Consider the following 17,721-nt stretch of genomic DNA (forward strand, 5'->3'; position numbering starts at 1 on the left):
CTCTGATATTTTACAGCTAATCTACTATACTTGATAAGCTATATGCTAGCTCTTTCTGAGCTGGACAGAAAATTGGAGATGGCAGTGGGCTCTCTATTGACCTTGCTCTTAGTGGGAAGGATGCCAAGCTCGAACCGCCGATTTCTGAGCTCGGGAAGCAACGGACCAACGGAGGGCGCTCAAGCGGAGTGGAGGGAGGGAAAAATATCCCTCCCCTTTTCCGAAGAATCAGGGACTAGCTGAGGACGTGAGGTCCTGTTTTGGGAGCAACTGCAACTCCATTAAATTGTTATCAGATTTTGAGAATTGTAAAATCTAAAAAATAAATTAGATGGTAGAAATTGAAAAACCCAACTTCTCCAGATATTTAAAAACTAGCTATTAGCCAACTGATTCTTATAATCTTAAGCTTGTCTAAACTGGAACTGAGGAGCAAGTTGATCAGAATATTTCAAATTTTGTCCCAAATAAATGTGTAGCAGTTTCGTTAGATTTTTACTATGACAAAAGATTTTTTTCAGCCCGATATCGATCGTTTACAATTCATTTGGATCGAAAATTGACTATTTTGAAGTAAAGAAATTGTGGGGGCTTTTCGATTAATGTAGTTATGTACAAGTTCGGTGAAATTTCTATGTTTGAAAGAAGCTGTGAGGAGACTCAAGTGTTACTAACACGAGAGGTTATCCACATATAGAATAAAAATATAAAGCATTCTTGCTCTCACCTCCATGGCTCCACCTTGTCGAAAATCTTACTAGACACATACTCCCTCCATTCCATAATATAAGACGCAACCAACCACTTTTTTTTTTATAGATGTTCCATAATATAAGGCATACATGCATGTATACTAACTATGACATCTTCTCCATTAAATTATTAATTCTTTAAATCCTTCACTCTCACATCCTCTAATCTATTGGATGCATGTATTGTATTTATTAGAATGATCCAAACTACAAGATGATAATAATTATTTCTTGGTCTTTGGGTTAAGGGTGGTTGTGCCTTATATTTTGGATGGAGGGAGTACTATTCTTACAATTCAATCTAAGATGATTATACGAAATTTCACTTTGCGTATCCAAGAAGAATATATGATCAAATTTCGCTTTTGCATCCCTATGCCCAAGACATAAGGTATACCATGTGCACAACAATATTTCATATTAACTAGGAGGGCAACCCGCGCAAATGCGCGGGCGCTTTATTTAGTGTTGCTTGAAATTTTTATTACGAATGGTTATATGTGGTTGACTTATTCTTGTAATATTCGTTAACTCTATTCTAAATTTATCTTTATCAATAATTTATTTGGAATTAATTTGTATGTTGATTATTAATTTCTTCTAATTACCCTTGCAACATATAAAATTATGAACTAAAATTACTTAAAACCGTACCAGCTTGAATTTATAAGAAAATATTATGTCAGAACAATTGAGTTAGTTCCTATGAAACTAACATTCGTACTATGTGTATATCTTTTTGGAATATTTAGCATATCTTAGGATGTATTACTTGAAGATATTTTCTATTAAAAAAATATGGTTAATAAGACTATTTCATATAATTAAAAGCAGACTTCTATTTACTTTTACTCCATCCTTTTTATATGCTTTCGTATGTTCTTTGAAAAATGAATTTAAATTGAAATAAGAGCACAATTAAATAAATATAATTGGTAGACGTACAAAATTTATAAATGTTTAAGTGTTGCAGACTCAAGTACACTTTTGTTGGTAATTTATTATTACGAAGTTGTCATATATAGGCAGGCAGATCCAGGGGTGGTCCCGGTCCAAAATAACCCTAGCCCAATGCATATAAACATATGTGAAAAGAAACTTTTGGAAAAAGGAAAAAAAAACTTCATTATTAATATATTATGATGTACATTTGACCAATTTAGAGTTATAACCATGTTAGGTTTAAAGTATTTAAAAAATTGTATAATTTGGATCACCCATATAAAAAATCCTAGTTAATTTTTAAGCATATATATATATATATATATATATATATATATATATGTGGTGATATAATCCATGTTATTAATTTTTTTTCATGATTTTTCATAATTCTCTAATGTCATGTAAAGCACCAAGATAGGCCATATTACTTGTTCGCATTATAAATCTAATTTAGCCGTGAATATTTGTGAACTAATAATGAGTATATAGTAATATACTCCATATTTTACTCTCTCCATCCCAGAATATAAGAAGTTTTAGAGCTGGACACGGTTATTAAGAAAGTAGTTGGAATTAAATAGAGAGATGTTATTGGCTGAGAAGTGGAGGTAGGTGAGAAAACTGAATGGTGGATGGTTGTGATTGGTTTGGAAGTGAATGTTGGGCCGAGTTTAGTTCCAAAATTTTTCTTCAAACTTCCAACTTTTCCAACACATCAAAACTTTCCTACACACAAACTTCCAACTTTTCCGTCACATTGTTCCAATTTCAACCAAACATCCAATGTTGGTGTGAACTAAACACACCCTTAGTGAAGAAGTTATATTTCGGGACAAATCATGAGTACTAAAAGTTGTTATATTTTGGGACGGAGGGAGTTATATTTTTCATAATTTTCATGTCCACTTGGATTGCATAAGTGCAAACTTGGATAACATGCAAAAATGTAGAAGTATGGTACGTAGACAAGTTATTCTTTTATATTGATTTATTCATGGTTGAATTTATTTTTTTATCTGCTTCGATACTATCAATCTAATTTAGACTTGTAAAATGTTCACAATAATATATAATTTCTACCAATTTAAATGTTTTATTGCTGTTTGGTTGCTATGCAAAGAAAGGGTTCTATGTCCAAACTACGTATTTTCCTATATAGCAAAATATGAGCAATATTAATCTCAAATTATTAGTTTAATTATAAATTTAAAATAATTTTAAAAATAAAAACAGGAGATATTGCTTAAAGTTTCTGTTCATTTAACTATCTAGTTATTCATAGAAGTGTTTGATATAAAATAGGACGATGCAGAAAAAGAAGAGATAGAAAAGGGAACTGTCCATGCGTATAGTTTTGTACTTCCTCCGTTTCACAATGTAAGACTTTCTAGCATTGCCTACATACATATAGATGTTAATGAATATAAAAATCCGTTTCACAATGTAAGACTTTCTAGCATTGTCCATATTCATTTAGATATTAATGAATCTAGACATATGCATGTTTTTAGATTCATTAACATCTATATGTATGTAGGCAATGCTAGAAAGTCTTACATTGTGAAACAGAGGGAGTATGCGTGAGTACGTACAGGAGGGAGATTTGTACGTACGCGGAGGTAGAGGTGGAGTTTGTTGGGATTATTTTATTAATTGATCTAATGGTTGAAAATGATGGGTCCACAAATTTTAAGTGAAATTGAGTGATGGATGTTTTTCTTTTTTCTTAGATTTTTTTCTAATTTAGTAGAGTGCCACGTGGCGACTTAGAAGCATTTGTAGAAGACCACGTGGCGGCTTGAGAGTGTTTATAGGAAGTTTAATGAATTTTTAGTATATAATAGAATAGATAGATAGATAGATTGCTATCTGAGCACATATAGGGAAGAAAACGGGAAACCGTACGCAAATAGCCTCAATCGCCTGTAATCATTTTTTTCAAAGGAATCGAAAACAGTACCAGAGATATCGAAAAATCTAAAACAGAACTATACGGACGGTAATATGTTGGTATCGATCAGAAGCACCGAACTACAATATCACATATTAAAGTTAGCATAACTTTATAATACGACCAAATAAATTCAATCATACAATAGGTAAATTATAAATTCAATCATACAATAATATCACATATTATTCTCTCTGCCTAAAAGTTGGATTAAATTTTGGATACTCGTGGCACGCTTTTCAAACTGCTAAACGGTGCGTTTCGTACGAAAACTTTTTATATGAAAGTTGCTCTAAAATATCAAATTAATCCATTTTTCAAGTTTGTAATAATTAAAGCTCAATTAGTCACACGTTATTACCACCTCGTTTTATGTGAAACACTTAACCTTTATCTTCATCTTCATCTTCAGGAGATTCAAACACCACCTAGTGATTTGGTTAAGGATATGGATCAAATAGAGGCATGAACCTTATATATTGACATATTTAGAAATATGGTAATTGTCACATTATAAAATCGGTAATTAACCCAAGAACATGGTAAAACACAAAAACGATTAATATAACGACAAAATCATTTCTGTTTTCAGATTTTTACCATTTCTATTTTTGTCTTCGTCGATTACTATTTTCACGTGACTCGGTCGGTAGAAATTAGAAACAAGCATCAATTGGTCAGGAATTTCTACGACTGGTTTCAACCCTACTCATCCCCACATATGTTAGAAATGGCAATGAAAATCAAACTCAATGTTTGGAAACGGCATGCAGAAAGGTATGCTTTTTGTTACATACATAGATCTGGCAAGTCCTAATGCCACAATTTTTCTCTCTCAAATATATACTAGTATACCTAAAGTGCAAAGCATGAAGTTAGAACAGATCAGAAGAAATGGACATGGACAGCGGAAGAAATCTCAAATCAAGTCACAAAATCCTACATATCATAAGCAGAACAACTCTACTACCACTCTCCAAATTTACAGCGCACAGTAATTTTTCAAACAATGGACACTCCTATGCATTTCACGCATACGTACATCATCATCAAAACGCCGCCCTCGCTGCGCTGCGTGCAGCCTCGCGCTTCATCTCGGCCTCTTTCCCGCTGCCCCGGAAGTAAAGATACACACGCTGCAGTGCAGGGAGCACAGTGCTCACAAGGTTAGATAAATTTTCCTCTGAAAAACGCTAAGCATTCAGAAATTCAGGCAACAGAAAAGAACCAGCAGCAGACAGGACTTCACCTGAATAACCCACATGCTGAGCAGCGACTCCAGGCAAAACATTGCGAATCCAAGAAAATAAAACACCTGCTCATCGAATAGTATCAGACAATGATTTTGTTGTTTGTTAAAAAAGAAATATGTTCATGGGTCGAAGGAATGTTTCTTTCAGTTTTATGAAGATTTGTGTTCCACTGCATATATGTATGAGTTGTACAGGGAAATAAATGTAAACGATTTTGATTTTGTAGTGTAGAATGTTGTTAGTTAAGTCAGGAGACTTCAGTTTTCACTCACCCCAACGATAACAGTATTGCCTATTAAGCTGATTGCTGGAAAAATTCCTCTGCACAAAGAATGAACAGGATGAAGAAAATTAGACATGATCCTGAAATAATTTCTCAAGAAGGTACTGAAAGGGAGCTAATTAAACATAACCAAAGAACATGTATTGATCTTAATAAATTGTTCCATACTTAAAAAATAAAGTTTATTCCGATCAGAGATGAAGACGTCACTGAATATTTGGAACGATGAAACATGTATTTTTTAGATCAGGAAAACTTTGGAGTGCTGGAAATAGAAATGGAGCCTATTGCAAACTTGCAATAGAGCAAGAATATTTGTAGAAACTTACGTCAATGATTTCCCTACAAATAGAATTGATGGAGAAACAGCCGCATACACACAGAAAGCGATGTGGACCTGTTTGTGTCAACACAAACATGTGAGATTCTTGCCCCAAATCCTCAATAGGAACAAAGAAACAATGTACAAAACTATCAGTAATTCTGTAGTGATAAATGGAACTCACCAAGTAGAACAGGAAAAACCATCCAAATTTCAGAGCACTCTCATTCCTGTGATACGTTTTGCAGAAATAAATTATGAGCCAAGGAGATATTAGTTCGAACTAAACAACAGAAAACCTCACAAAAAATGATCCCAAAAAATGCAAATTATAATGTGTGACAAGTAGTAATATTTCATTTACCTCATGGCACGGTAAAGTGGTCGGTACCACAGATAGTAGGCACCTGGGCATCCAAGAATGAAATAGATGACAGCAAGAAACCAGATCTTGGGACCTGCATTAAGAAACAAGGAGTAAATATAAATAAGTTCTAATTATATACAGTTGAGTGCGTACAACACCTCAAATTGTATAGTGTAGTTTCACAAAATGATATTTCAGAAAAAAAGGGACTTTTATCTGCACACCTTCCCCTTTAATCCAAGCAGCCGTAACACAGATGATGTTCCAAAACAAGCACAGGACCAATCCTACAAAACAGAAAAGAGGAAATGAGCTCTTGCATATTGTGTACGAAATCCTTTTTCAATGAACTCAGGTACATTTTAGTAGTACAGTACGAAACAATAATTTTGGTGTGATCTGTTTTCTTTTTCCTGCTGTTGTGATCATAGCAAATTGGAGGATTGACAAATCAAAGAAACACGTACCTAAGAGTGACGCAAATGCGACATACTGTGTTCTTTGCAGGTGGACAGGTATCTCATTGCCAATATCATTATGGATGATGGGGAAAAATGGAGGCCAGTTTTTGTCTTCCAACACAATACCAGCTGCAAAACTAGTAAGATCAGCAGTGCAAATCTACAGGGATGAAGGCAAAGGGCAACAAGAAAGAAAAAAATGATGACAACAAAACAGAAGCTCTACCTCGTGCTGCAGCCTCCTCTCTCCTTTTGATTTCCTATACAGACGTAAGCGACAATCAGCATGTTACACATAATCAAATCCATCTTGGCACAACAACTTTGCCAACATAGTTGGAAAGAATTGAAATTCAAGGAAGTACATGCAGCTAACACTGTTCTGCATCATGTTCAGGTTACCTTCTCTCGCCTGTTTAGCTCGGCTTCCTTTGCAAGAAGTTCCTTCTCCCTTGTTTTCATATCCTATATTATGCATATTTAACACGCAGGTAAATTACTTTTGGGAATCATGTCAAATAACATTTCATCACATCATTCAGAGTAGTGTAGTAACCTTGCTAGTGTCCATTGGAATATCCACCGGGGTCGAGAAGTCATTGTAGAAGTCAGCTGGCTCAGGAGGAAGAGGCGAAAGGTGGGTGGCCGGTGGAGCACTAGGGCGTGATTGCTGCATCAAGATGATTGCGTCAACGTACAGATGATCAACCAGCAAATAAATCGTTTTATAATTTCTGTAAGTAAAATTCTGTGTAGTGCAAACTCACTGTTGTATAGAATGCGCCTCCGGAATAGCTGGATTGACCTGCTGATCCTCCTTTAGAAGCTTTATCCTGATAGATGAGCATTGAGCAAGATAAATCAGTAAGATTATTGCGATTGGTGCCTGAAGAATTATTTGTTTGTAGTCCCTTTTTTTAATTTTGTAAACAGCGTTCCGCCTAATATCAAAGCAGAAATACTGAATTGCAAGAAAAAAAAATTAACTTGCCATTTGCACAAACATATGTTTCTGCTGTGAGAGTTATTAAATATATACAGGGTTTTACATTTCGAAATGCAAAATTGATTTTGGAGGTGATGAAAAACCAAAAATAACTTTCATAAAATTTTTAAATTTTGAAAATATTTTTGCTGAATTTGAGCAAATTTTCACTCAATTCAAAGGAACTCTACATTTTTGGACAGATGCACTTCTCTCCGGTAAAAGTAAAATTTTTAAAAAATGAACTAGAATTACAAACCTTAATATATGAAGTGAGCTCAACATGCAGTTGATTGTATATATGTTAAAAAAAACTCCCATATTATCTAAAAAAATGATAAAACTCCCATGACACAAGAAACAGGGTTCGCAAGCAACTAGCAAGCCACAGTCGAATCCGGAAATAAAGTCCCTAGTTGCAAAATTGCAACACATGAAGAGGACACAGAATCACTTTTAGATCATCCGTAGTTCCTTAAAAATCCCAGACAGGACCTAAATCAAAGGCAGCTCTGCACATACCAGTCAAGGTACAAACAATTTTTTTTTTGTCACTTGTGTTCCTGCTATTTTTTTTTCTCATAAAACCATATTCTCTCTCTCCTTTTTCTTTTTTTGGTTTGTTTTGCCGAGCTGTTTTTATGGGTGCAACTAAATTCGAAGCAGACATGATCACCGAATCAATTTTGCTACAAGTAAAGCATATCTATATATACAAGTAAAGCAACTCGAGGAATCAAGGAGGAACGGAAGATGGGTCTGAATATTTTCTGACGGGGAAACAAAAAAACATGGCGAGCTCGCCGGCGAGCTTACCGCGAAAGGGTTGACCTCGTCGCCGCCGCCCTCCTCGAAGGGGTTGTCGTATCTCGACCTGCCAGCCATGGATCAACCTCCGATCACCGCGCGCCTCCCTTCTCCTCTTCCCTCTCTTCTTCCTCTCTTTTCCCTTTTCTTGGCTTCTCTCTCTGCCTGTGCCGAGGTCAGCAAAGACGAAGAGCAGCAGCAGCAGCCTAGATGGACCTGAACTCTGAATTTATTCAGCTATTCCGCAGAGGAAGCAGTTGGTCGTTGCATCATCGATGGCGATCTTCTAGAACCAGTGGAAAAATTTTAGCGGACTCCGCGTGGATTTGTCAGGCTCAGGCTCAGCCCGTCGTGTTTACTTTTTTTGTTGCCGTCAAACACCTCAGCCTTGCAACGACTCAGACTCGGCCTAATGTTTTTCTCTCACTTTGCCGCCCCCTCTACGCCACCCTGACAGCGACCGCGTACGTTTCTACATTACACACTTTACTAGATATTCACAAAATTTCATCCATGTTGCAAGATTTCGCGAGTTCATAGCTGAAATTTTGCGAGAACGGCCTTCCCCGTATCTGTTCTTTCCATTGGATTGCGACATGATGTCAAGAAAGACAGAAAGTGTATATATGCGTGATGCAACAACATACCCCCTCCCTAAAAAAAAAACTATCTTACCTATGAACCTGGATACAGTTCGTTGCTAGAAATGTTTTTTTTTTTTTTTTTGGACGGAGAAGTATATGCTTGCCGAAAGATTTTCTCTGTAGCAGCTACTACTAGCTAGCATCTGAACAAGGCACAGATTGGGCTTCTACTTTCTTTTCTAGGAACTGTAGTTTCAGACTATCAGACAAGGAAAGTAAGTTGAGCAAACAAAATATCTATGTGAGTGACAAGTGAAACAATTCTGATCTATAAGTGCATCATCAGTTCTTGCACTTCCATCAACCACAAGTCCACAACAATCCAACAAATCCACTTACAACTTCACAACAATTTCAAGCTTGATCTTGTCTATCCTTAGCTGCAGCTTCAGGTTCAGGGTTGCTACGGCGTCAGAACCGCGAGCCGCCTGCTGCAGCATCAGGCCTCATCTCGGCCTCCTTCCCTTTCCCGCGGAAATACCAATATACTTTCTGCAAGTAGAAGCAGAGGTTTTCCCATGATTAAAATTCTGTCTTGAAGGAAGTTATATCACTGGGTTTATATATGTAGGCAAAGTTAATTAATGCGGTTGTGTGCGCTTACCTGCATGACCCATATGCTCAGCAACGCCTCAAGGACGAACATCGCGAAACCCAGGAAGAATAATATCTGAAAGACGGAAATAGTTCATGTAATTATGAAAGCATTGAAAGAGGGAACTAGTGCCACTAACAACATTGTATCCCTTCAGTCGTACAACTAGTATCTGAAGTATAATAAGGACCCAGGTATGAAACACTGCCCCGATCCATAAAAAAAATTAAGCTTATTTTTTTTATAAATCTTGTTATGTAAACTGAGGACTAATCTTGTAATAAAAGAGTATTATGTATGGCCTCGTTGGTTGTCCAAAAGCTAACTATAAGTTGTAACGGTTTATTAGCGATATAAAATAATTTATGTGTAAATCATTTATATATGTGTTGAAAATATGTTAAAATCAACTTAACTTTGAAAATTCAAAGTTTCGCATTGGCTTATTCTTTTTAGGGCAACCGATGGGGCTAACAATTTCTATCAAAATAAATATAGCAAGTGAAACTGTATTTGAAAGAACGATTTTATGGTACTAACTTGAGGAGTTGCCAAAAGTTGTTTTCTTTAGATAATTAACGATTTATTAATCTAAGTTAATTACATTAAGGTGATACAACTACTCTCTGAACTCTCCAGGTACCTCATTGTAGCTAACATTTCATATATATATTGAAAAACTTGTTCCAGTCTGAAAACATCATAATATTTTTTCCTTCCATTATGAGAAAAATGTCCATCCACACATGGTACATCAACACTCTTACACTCACACACATCCCGCAAGCACTCACCCGCGATTGTGCTCGTTCAACAAATGGTCAATAGATTTAGGTTAGCATAACTCCATGGACCATATTTAAACTTCCTACCGTAAGACCACATTTATGCGTATAAATTGTGGGTGCTAGTATTAAAGCTTGAGATTTCTTTTAGATATGGCTTGAAGATGTTAGCAATTGCTTAAATTAAATTATTTTTAGATTTTGAAATGTGCAAATTGCACTATTGTTTTCTGTTCCCATTCTCATAATCGAGAAATGCTGTCACAGTATAAACTCACCCCGACTGCACCATTGTAGCCTATCACGTTGATCGCTTGAAAAATTCCCCTGGGAATGATAAATAACATAAGAGAAGCTCGTCAGTTAAAGTTCCAAAACCGCAAAGGAAGTAGCATAAGCTGAGAAGAAACATTAGCAATTTTATGCAACATAGTTAAATTGGACATGAGGAATAGTCAAAGTAAAGCTTCTTTGTGATACACATACAGATATATTAAATAAACTGAAAATATTTACTTATGAGAAAACGAAGCACTTTCTACAATTCAATCTGTAAATAACTAATTGTCAAGCTGAAATAAGAACTATATAAAAACCAAAAAAAAAAAGGCTAAAAGGACCTTACGTCAATGATCTTCCAACGAAAAAAATTGATGGAGAAATGGCTGCATAGATGCAGAAAGATATATGGAACTGCATAGTCAATAAGAACACATAAGCCATTCTTATTGGAACAAGTAGGCAATAGGATGTAAAATAAATTCAAAATTTCCAGATCTTCCAAGAGACCAAGAAAACTTACAAAGTAGAACAGGAAGAACCACCCATATCTGAAAGCACTTTCTTTCCTAGAGAATATGGGATCGTGTCAAATGATTTTTTAGATAATTGATAGAAATCTGGCTTCTATATTAACAAAATAACAAGTGGGTATACACAACCAAGTGTCAAGTAGTGATGATCAAGTTTTGACCAGGTACTCTAGTACAATACTATAATGTTTGCTAATATTAATTCAGAGAATCAGTAAGGGCATTATATGTAGTACCTCATGGCACGATAAAGAGGCCGGTACCATGAAAAATAGGCACCTGGGCATCCTGTAATGAAGTATATGGCAGCCAGAAACCAGGCCCTAGGGTCTGCATAGATGAAATAAATTAACATATTTGCTCAAAACTAACAAATTAGGGACAAAAGCTTAACATACAAGGCATGAATGCAAATTAAATAAGATGAATTTCTCTGAAACCATACCGCCCCACATAATCGCAATAGCACTGACACATATTATGTTCCAGAAGAGGCATATCACCAACCCTGCATGAGAGGTATGCATAATCTTAGCCCGTAGTTACACTTTCGATAACTTATAGTTCTTGAAAAATAGCTATGTTTTAAGAAAATAGTCAATTACTGATTATTTGTACCTAGGAGTGATGCAAAAGCGACATACTGCACTCGCTGCAAGTGCACGGGTATGTCATTTGAGATATCAACATGAATGACGGGGAAGAATGGAGGCCAGTTTTTTGGCTCTATAAAAACTCCAGCTGTGTATTCAAGAGGAACACTGGCACGAAATTAATGGGAAATATCAAATAGAACATATGTATGGTTAATACAAAAAAATACAATTTACCTCTTGCAAGTGCTTCTTCCCTTCTTTTTAGTTCCTGCAGAAAATTAGTTTAGTATCTGCATACATAACAGGAAAATATAACACCACTGTATATTTTATTTAGCGAAAATATGTAATGTAAAGCATATATGTAATGGAAACTTAAAAAGTACCATAGGATATAAAAATGATTTGAGATTTGTCCACATCACAATAAGTAAAACTTCTACTCATGATTGAATATCCAAGTCCAAGAGTAAAATTTTTAGTCATGGTGAATCTGAGATTAAAAGTTTTACTCATGGTAATGTAGATGAGTCTCAAACATTTTTTTCTTTCATTCTAGAGTGGTCTCTAGATTTTCATTACATCTGTGGTTGCACTATATATTTTCCCATTTATTTTAGCTAGTGCATGCATACCTGTTCTCTCTTGTTTAGCTCAGCCTCTTTAGCCAATAGTTCTCTCTCCTTTTTCTTCAGGCCCTGAAGATTTGCAGACATGGTCAAGGGACATGATCTGGGGTTTAAAAAAGGGGAAAAAATACTAGGGAAGCTCTAATACTGGGTCCAGTAAGTTGGCTTAAGCTCGAAGAATCGCCATATATGGCAGTAAAATGGTTCGTTTTTTACCCTTCATGAGTATATGGTGGCATTCTTCCCATGAAGATAATAAAGATAAAGTTAGTGTAAGCAAAAAAAAAAACCATTAGTGCATGATAAATTAAGTTTTAATTATTACAAACTTGAACAATCAAATTATATGATATTTCAAAGCAACTTATATATAGAAAGTTTTTGCACGAATCATGCTGTTAGCAGTGTAAAAATTATGCTAATGAAAAATCGAGATAAAATCTATACAGAAAGGAACACCACCTATATATGTTAAACAGTGACGAACTAGAAAAAAAATATTTACGAGTGCAAGTGAAATAAAACTAACATAATCAACATATGATTTCCATGGTGTCAGAGTTAAGTCCGATTAAGTTCACATGATCAATCGAGAAGCAACGTTACGAGATGCACTACTGGGTTTATGTGAATATAGGATGTGCGCGACAATAGGTGGTGGGTGAGCCCCCTCTGCAAAAGGAATAAGTTCACCTTAGATCCCTCAATTCGTCGCCCACTCTGATTTTAGTCCTTCAGCCGAAAAACCAGATATAGCCGATCCGCCAACTCACAAAACCAGTGCAAACGAGATCTCTTGGCAGCGTCGTCTTCGGTTTTGGCTGACGTGGCGTCTACTGGCTTATTTGACTAGGTCTTTGTACGTAGTACTAGCAAATAATATCTGCTGATCAGCGAGGATGTACTACTTAAGCAGTCCAGATACCTTTTTACTATCAAGAGGATCCACGGATGCACCAGGGTCATTGTAGAAGGCAACAGGTTCATGAGGGAGTGGAGTTGGACGTGGGTGCTACATGAATACAAATATATATGGTCAGTTCATGACAAGTTGAAAAGAGGTACGCAGACCAAACAATTTGAAATGTATAGAAACAATTTCGGAATCACAATACTACAGTCACATAATTGCTTTGCAACTGACAATAACTATATCAGTTTCTTGTTGCAGGTTTCGATGTTCATGGAAACTTAAGTGACCAAAAGATTGTCCAACAGAAGAAAAACAAGAAGCTGGGAAATTAAACTCAGGAGGGATCGAGATATCAGGCCAAATTAATCTAGTTAGTATAGAGAGATAAAAAACTCATAAAAAAACACAACTGAATTCGAAGCAATTCTGAACAAAATTATATTCGAGCAAGTTTATAGAGCTACAGGAGAAGAAGCGTACCGAGAAGGGGTTGACCTGATCTATCTCGACCTCCTCGAACGGGTTGTCGCTGTGCCCCCACCTCCCTCCGGCCGCCATCGATCGCAACTGTTTAGAATGCCAACTCTCAGAACGTCTCGCTTGGCAATTAAGCTGCTAATATAGGTACGTAGTACTTGTATGCCTAGCTACGGGATGGAAATTTCGTCGCAGATGCTGTAAAAAGCCAGTGTCGTCGTCCTAGTAGCTACGTTGTCATATGGCACACACTCGATCGGACGCACGCCTTGTACGGCACGACCGCTCTGCTAGCGAAATACTAATATTGTTTCTTTTGTTGTGTTATGCACTTATGCTCCCTCGAGCTAGTCGTGGTCGATGGATACGTTCCTGGGCCAGAGTAGCTAGTAATTGGTGAGTATGGTGAGCCGGCCGGCCGGCCGGGACGGCAAAAACGGTGGCGTTGGAATTTGGTTGGCGCACAAGTGGCTTCAGCAGCGTAAGCCCAAGCAGGAGTAGCCAATTGACAGCTTTTTCCATGCATATGTTAGAGTATATATATATGCAACGGTACGTGGAGAACAAGGCGTTGGCAAAACAAAATTCCCTAATAAATCATGTACACAGTATTTGGTAAATTATTCCGGGCTTTTCCATTCATGTATGTATACTTTAGGTTATAAAAAAAAACTCTCGATTCGCTCTCAGCTCACACGCTCAATCTCTCTGAAAATTGTCGGACGATGAATAGTTCACTGAAAACCAACAAGAACAGAGAAAACAGAGAAGTGTTTTGGCGCAGCTTTTCGTTTTTCTTCTATTTATTCTCCTCAGCCCGTGAGGTTGTTACATGCATATCAGACTCCGACTTTACTAGATCTAACAACTGAACGCGTCATCCCACGCTGCAGACCCAACTCAGCCACTACAACCGAAAAAGTCTCTAATTGACCGACCTCTGAATATTTCAGTCCGGCCATGCAATGCACAAAGGAATTTGAAGCTAAATGCTGTTACAACATGCAAAAGACTAATTCAAACAACTAAACATGATAGGCGTTAAAGATTATTTGCTACTCTGTCATAGGTTGTTTAGGAATTTTTTTGACTGGGGTTGTTTAAGAATTTAAAAACAGATATACAACATTCTACAGATAAAGCTATAGATCTTATAAATTGTTGCGAAAACGCTAGCTGCCAAGCGTCCAACTCGAGCAAAATCATTGGATGCCATCCACCTCATGCCATTGCCACCTCCCTCATGTTTGTTTTGCTTGGTGTCAACAAATTTTCTAAGGGAAGGCCACAACATTGAGCTTCCCCGACCTCACGCTCGTGACGGCTTGTTTCTGCAGCCGCCTGGACCAACCATAGTTGGTGGAACCTCTGTCTTGACGTGGCTTCGCGAGCTTGTTGTCAATGAGCACTTGACCCCGCGTCAACCGCCTCCACATCAAATTTGCACCAAAAACTCAGATCCAACTAAAGGAGTAGAGGAAAAAGGTGGATCTAGCCATTGAAGTAGATGAAAAAGGAGGATCCGACAACAAGAGTAGAGAGCAACGACAGTTCCAACTACTGGAGTAGAGAACGATGGCGGATCCATCGATTAGTAGAGGAAGAAGGCAGATACGGTCACCAGAGCACAGGAAGAAGACAACGGTAGGATGTTGCATTATGTTGTTTATCTTTACTTTGTTATGTTCGAGTGTTTCATCCTCTTTTTGTTGGATGCTAGGTACAATGCGGAATGTATTTTCTTCAATGTTGCACAATAGGGCCTTGATGTTTCAATCAATTTTTTTTCGATGATTGCATCTGTTTGATTTTTTTTGCCAAGCGTTGACACATTTTTCATCGAGCGATGAAACATCTAAAACAAATTTTGTTGAAACATTTTTCACAGATGATGAAACATTAATTAGATACATTTCTCTATTCGTGGTGAAATACCGTTTGATAATTTGTAAATATCAAACGTCCTGGCCTAGTTGTGTCCAAATTGCTGACCTTGGTTCATGCACTGGCGAGTTTGTCCTCCATCTTTTGTAGATTCGATAAACTTTAGCAATGGCAGCAACAGCCTACAACCAATTAGAATTTGGGGGTTACTGTGGGGGTAGGGAGGGGAGAAGGGAGGGGAGTTTCTTCGTTTAGAGGTGGGTCAGGGTGGAGAAAGGCCCAATGGTGGGTGGCAGCAATGGGGAGGAGGCGACAAAGTGATAGTACTGTTGAAGCTACTTGGTGGGGAGGAGGTGGTGGGTAGTAGAGGCGATGGGGTATCAAGAAGATAGTGGCTAGGTGGCATTGGGTTATGATGGTGGATCTGATGGCCGGAGTCACCGTAAACGGAGGAGGCTTTGCTTCTCTCCCATGGAGGAGGGAGTCTTGCCATGTTCGTTGGGACAATATTTTGTCGTAATAAAGTATATGTGCACCGTAAAGCACTTATACGAGCATATTTTAATTATGTCAGTTGTAGGAGGCTGCATACCAAATATAGTGCACCTATGGTCGGTCACCTGAAATCCGCATAATGCAAAGGGTGGCAGAAAAATCGTGTCCGCCTCTTTAGGAAAATAAATATTGCTAGAAAAGATTCCTCTTATAGCAAGAGATCCTATAGTTTTGCTACGCTTCTTCTTTCACCTATTTCATATGGTAGTATAGGTCGAACTGAAAAAAATTATTTTCCTTGCACATAAGATCTTTCTTGGGTTGAACATAGACTTTTTTTTTAATTTACTCACTCATCCATTTTCTCATAGCTTATAAAAGAGAAGAATTTCACTGTTTAAGCATACATGAGTACAGTTATACAAAAAGTCCCAAAATATATAAAAGAGAGGAATTTCATTGTTTAAGCATTTAGCTAGTAATTAGATACCACAAGTACATGAAGCAAACAACAAGAATAGTTTATGGGGATCTAAAAGAGGAAAAATGGATATTAGGACTGAAAATGGAAATGGGATTCTGGGATAAAAAAAGGAATGAGATATTTGGGTTGTAAATAAAGGAGTGATAGAGACCCTCCAAACTTGATAGTTGACCATGGTTTCTCTAGAAAACATCATTTTAGAAGAAGCCCACCCTTAACATGCTGGAAAGGCATGCAAATGGCAATGAGCCCCTCCTTACTTGGGAGGGAATGAAATACCCTGGTTGGCCAATGAGGATCCTGCGCCAATGTTGAAAGGTTGCACCATGTCACCACTGGATCCAGCAGTGTTGCTTCTGCCGCTACCTCTGAACAAACTATACCCCAATGAGCCAATGCCCCTTACAACACCCACGAGCCATCCCCCCCTTTGGATTGGTGCCTCTTGCGCAACAGTGTAGCCCGCCGTGGTGTAAGGCAGTACCCCCATGGTTGGCAGTGAAACAGACGCCGGTAGGAGGCCCTGCTCGTGGAGCTTCTGGAGTTGATCATTGACGATGTTGAGGCGTGCATCTACAAGCCAGCCAAGGCTGGTAAGTTGCTCAATGGTGATCTCCTCAAGGCCTGGGCGGCGGCCTTCAAGAGCTTCAATGAGAAGTAGCTTGGTCTCACTTTCATCGGCATCACGCCTCACCTTGTCTAACTGCTCTTGGAGCTTGTCGATGCGCTCCTGGATGAAGCCCTCTAGGTCGGTCATCTTCTTATATTTGTCCAGCTGTGGCAAGGCCTTGAAGCGCTCGAGAACTCTCATCACCTCCGACTCCGATGGCCAAACCACCGTTGCTTGCGCCTCACCCTCACCATACACCATGAGGCATGTGTCCACACTGCATAGTGTTGCCAGCTCGCTTGCTTTCTTCATCAAGCCCTTGAGCCGCTTCTTGAATGTTGCCCGCCGCTTCGCATCATTGATGATCCGCTGCAGCTTCACCTTGTTGCGAGCCATGGCCTTCACGATTCACCACTTTCTTGCAAGAATGCACCTGTAGATTGATGAGAAATGGTTAGATTGATATGAGATCAAAGAAAGAGGAATATGGTGCTTTTATAGTGGAAGATCAGATCGCAACAATCAGCAAGTTGTGGAAAGAAATTATATCAAATGAATCAATGCGAGTTAATGTTTTCCTGATAAAAATGCCTGGTTAATATGCAGTTGGCTAGCATACCTGTCGGCCTTTAATCGTGTATGTCTTTGGAAACTTCATTGCAAGGATGAGC

General features: G+C 37.8%; 3 protein-coding genes across 3 annotated transcripts; all 3 read right to left on the bottom strand.

Moving 5' to 3' along the window:
* Window positions 1-4,416: 4,416 nt before the first annotated feature.
* Window positions 4,417-8,495, bottom strand: LOC127768561 (secretory carrier-associated membrane protein 4). Its single transcript, XM_052294169.1, has 13 exons — window positions 8,136-8,495; window positions 7,102-7,167; window positions 6,891-7,004; window positions 6,737-6,799; window positions 6,561-6,594; window positions 6,341-6,463; window positions 6,098-6,160; window positions 5,871-5,964; window positions 5,691-5,736; window positions 5,514-5,581; window positions 5,174-5,222; window positions 4,898-4,963; window positions 4,417-4,784 (listed from the first exon to the last, which is right to left on the bottom strand). The coding sequence occupies exons 1-13, from the start codon at window positions 8,202-8,204 to the stop codon at window positions 4,698-4,700; spliced, it is 942 nt and encodes a 313-aa protein (XP_052150129.1). The 5' UTR covers window positions 8,205-8,495; the 3' UTR covers window positions 4,417-4,697.
* A 660-nt stretch (window positions 8,496-9,155) lies between these two features.
* LOC127768563 (secretory carrier-associated membrane protein 4-like) lies at window positions 9,156-13,658 on the bottom strand. The gene is made up of 12 exons (XM_052294171.1): window positions 13,581-13,658; window positions 13,113-13,199; window positions 12,194-12,256; window positions 11,793-11,826; window positions 11,581-11,703; window positions 11,408-11,470; window positions 11,199-11,292; window positions 10,953-10,998; window positions 10,776-10,843; window positions 10,429-10,477; window positions 9,375-9,440; window positions 9,156-9,262 (listed from the first exon to the last, which is right to left on the bottom strand). Exons 1-12 carry the CDS (start codon window positions 13,656-13,658, stop codon window positions 9,182-9,184), a joined length of 852 nt encoding a protein of 283 aa, XP_052150131.1. The 3' UTR covers window positions 9,156-9,181.
* Window positions 13,659-16,696: 3,038 nt separating this feature from the next.
* On the bottom strand, window positions 16,697-17,446 carry LOC127768562 (agamous-like MADS-box protein AGL80). The gene has a single exon (XM_052294170.1). The coding sequence runs from the start codon at window positions 17,444-17,446 to the stop codon at window positions 16,697-16,699; it is 750 nt and encodes a 249-aa protein (XP_052150130.1).
* Window positions 17,447-17,721: the final 275 nt, after the last annotated feature.

This window comes from Oryza glaberrima, chromosome 3 (assembly GCF_000147395.1).
Source record: "Oryza glaberrima chromosome 3, OglaRS2, whole genome shotgun sequence".
NCBI classification, from domain to species: domain Eukaryota; kingdom Viridiplantae; phylum Streptophyta; class Magnoliopsida; order Poales; family Poaceae; genus Oryza; species Oryza glaberrima.

Bases quoted from the DNA above. Each gene is read 5' to 3' on its own strand.
- LOC127768561 (XM_052294169.1), bottom strand. From the start codon at position 8,204: ATGGCTGGCAGGTCGAGATACGACAACCCCTTCGAGGAGGGCGGCGGC. The intron at 5,737-5,870 runs GTAAATGAAATA...AACGTATCACAG, and splicing joins CCACTTTACCGTGCCATGAG to GAATGAGAGTGCTCTGAAAT. The intron at 5,582-5,690 runs GTGAGTTCCATT...TGACACAAACAG, and splicing joins GGTTTTTCCTGTTCTACTTG to GTCCACATCGCTTTCTGTGT.
- LOC127768563 (XM_052294171.1), bottom strand. From the start codon at position 13,658: ATGGCGGCCGGAGGGAGGTGGGGGCACAGCGACAACCCGTTCGAGGAG. The intron at 13,200-13,580 runs GTACGCTTCTTC...GTATTCATGTAG, and splicing joins ATCAGGTCAACCCCTTCTCG to CACCCACGTCCAACTCCACT. The intron at 11,827-12,193 runs GTATGCATGCAC...AATTTTCTGCAG, and splicing joins AGCTAAACAAGAGAGAACAG to GAACTAAAAAGAAGGGAAGA.
- LOC127768562 (XM_052294170.1), bottom strand. From the start codon at position 17,446: ATGGCTCGCAACAAGGTGAAGCTGCAGCGGATCATCAATGATGCGAAG.